The sequence below is a fragment of the Trypanosoma grayi genome (assembly GCF_000691245.1).
Source record: "Trypanosoma grayi strain ANR4 Tgr_1894_V1, whole genome shotgun sequence".
Classification (NCBI taxonomy): domain Eukaryota; phylum Euglenozoa; class Kinetoplastea; order Trypanosomatida; family Trypanosomatidae; genus Trypanosoma; species Trypanosoma grayi.
The window spans coordinates 1-1750 of record NW_008827512.1 but is presented as its reverse complement, the minus strand read 5'-3'; the positions used below and the strand labels follow the sequence as shown (position 1 = coordinate 1750).

General features: G+C 57.0%; 1 protein-coding gene across 1 annotated transcript; it reads right to left on the bottom strand.

Annotated features, from left to right (window-relative positions):
* DQ04_18941000 (adenylyl cyclase) lies at positions 1–1750 on the bottom strand (the record flags this gene model as incomplete). The annotated part of the gene is made up of 1 exon (XM_009317769.1): positions 1–1750. A coding segment is annotated over one exon (1750 nt), but the record flags the coding sequence as incomplete, so codon positions are not given.

Here is a 1750-nt window from a genome sequence, read left to right as displayed (position 1 = left end):
CCATCGACGGCGTCACAGCGGGGAACAGCTCAGGCACTGCGGGGTCCAGCACGCGGGCCATCGACCACACAGAAATACGCCTCGCTCCGTAGTTCTTAGAACACTCAGCAGAGCTCACGTTATTCTGGTCACCGCACCTCTTGCCGTCCTTGAAGGGTCCGTAAAGCATATCAGCCACAGCGACGGCAACATTCTTGTAGAAGAAATCAACCAATAATTCAGCACTCATTCGTCCAGTCTGAGACACTACAGTTTGCATTACCAGTGTAGTAGCGAAGCTCCTCAGCGCCAACGGGGTCCACTTCGCCTTCTCCTCCACAGCAGCGTGGAACAGCTGCACCGTCTCAGATGTCGTGCTCTCGTCTGCCCAGTGCGGCAGGCTCGTCGCGAACACAAGGCGCCCAGAAGCCGCACTCCCATTGAACGCAGCAACAAACTCATCGTAGAACAAGGAGACCTCCGTGAACAGCACAAGCACACGCACACCGCTGTGCTCCGCCAGGTGACCCGCGATCACAGCAACATCGGCAGCAGCAAGGCCCACGACGAACACATCGCCCTTACGCGGCAGGTAGTCCCCCAGCGCGTCACCGCCAGACAGCAGCATGGAGGACACAAGCGACCCGCCAAACGTCACAACGGACCGCTGCAACACATCCGCTATTGCAGCCGCCTCGTCGCTGCGGATCACAGCGTGGGCGTTGGCGCCGGTCGTGCTGCCAAGGTACTGCGCAAGCACAAAGAACTCCTGCTCCAGCGTCGGTGACAGGCGGATAACGTGCCGGCGAAACTTGTTCAGATGTGGATGAAGCTCCTGCGCGTCAATGAATACCACAGATTCGTCATCGAGCATATCCTCTGTCACCACACCACCCACGGCATGGATGCGCTTTCTCTTCTGCTCATCCCTCAGTGCCGACATTGCACCAGCTGTTGAGGTATTTATCAGATCAAGCGTAATACTATGTGCATTCGGGAGGTTCAGCTGGATACCCAGCGCAGCAGCTGCACCGGTTTTCATGCCAAGCGTTGCCCTCACCGCATGGGCATCGTCAGTCATCAGAAGAACAACTCCATTCAGCGGCGCAAATAGTCTCATACCGTCTGTGTAGCACCTCAAAGGTGGAATCGTAAGCTCTCCACTCAATATGTTCTCAGCGCGATACCCCTCCACGAACCGCTTCATGTAGACCGTCCGCCCACCTCTGTTGCAGCGGCAGATACCACCCTGTGAAGCAGTAATAGCACTGCAATTATCACCGTAGTCACCAACCACAAGATCATCGATCAAATACCGGCGTTGGTTGTAGAGCGAGCGTCTGAAGGACTCCCTGTCCCTCACCCACACACGGCTGATCAGCGCCTCCCACAGCACCTCACCGACAATCCAGCCAGCAACCATCGTCTCACCGTCATCGTCGTCCTCCAGAAAGTGCTCGGTGCTATTGTACACCGTGTTCTCATCGCTCTTAAGGTAGCCCCGCATCACACTCTGGAAGCGTTGGATCGCCTCGTATCGCGTGTCCTTCGCAAGCGGGTTCGTACCTGTCGTGATAACCTGGCCGGGAATAAAGGGAACACCGCTTGCCACGGCCTTCCGCCATCTTGAAAGAATCATGCTCTGCATCAAGGATGGTGCAAGGAGGTAGGCGCCAGCGGTGCGCTTGTCCGTCAGCATCCGCGTAATGAACTTCGCGGTGTCCTTTACAGGCGCACCGAACACAATCACAGCCTGCGGGCGTGTGGCCGC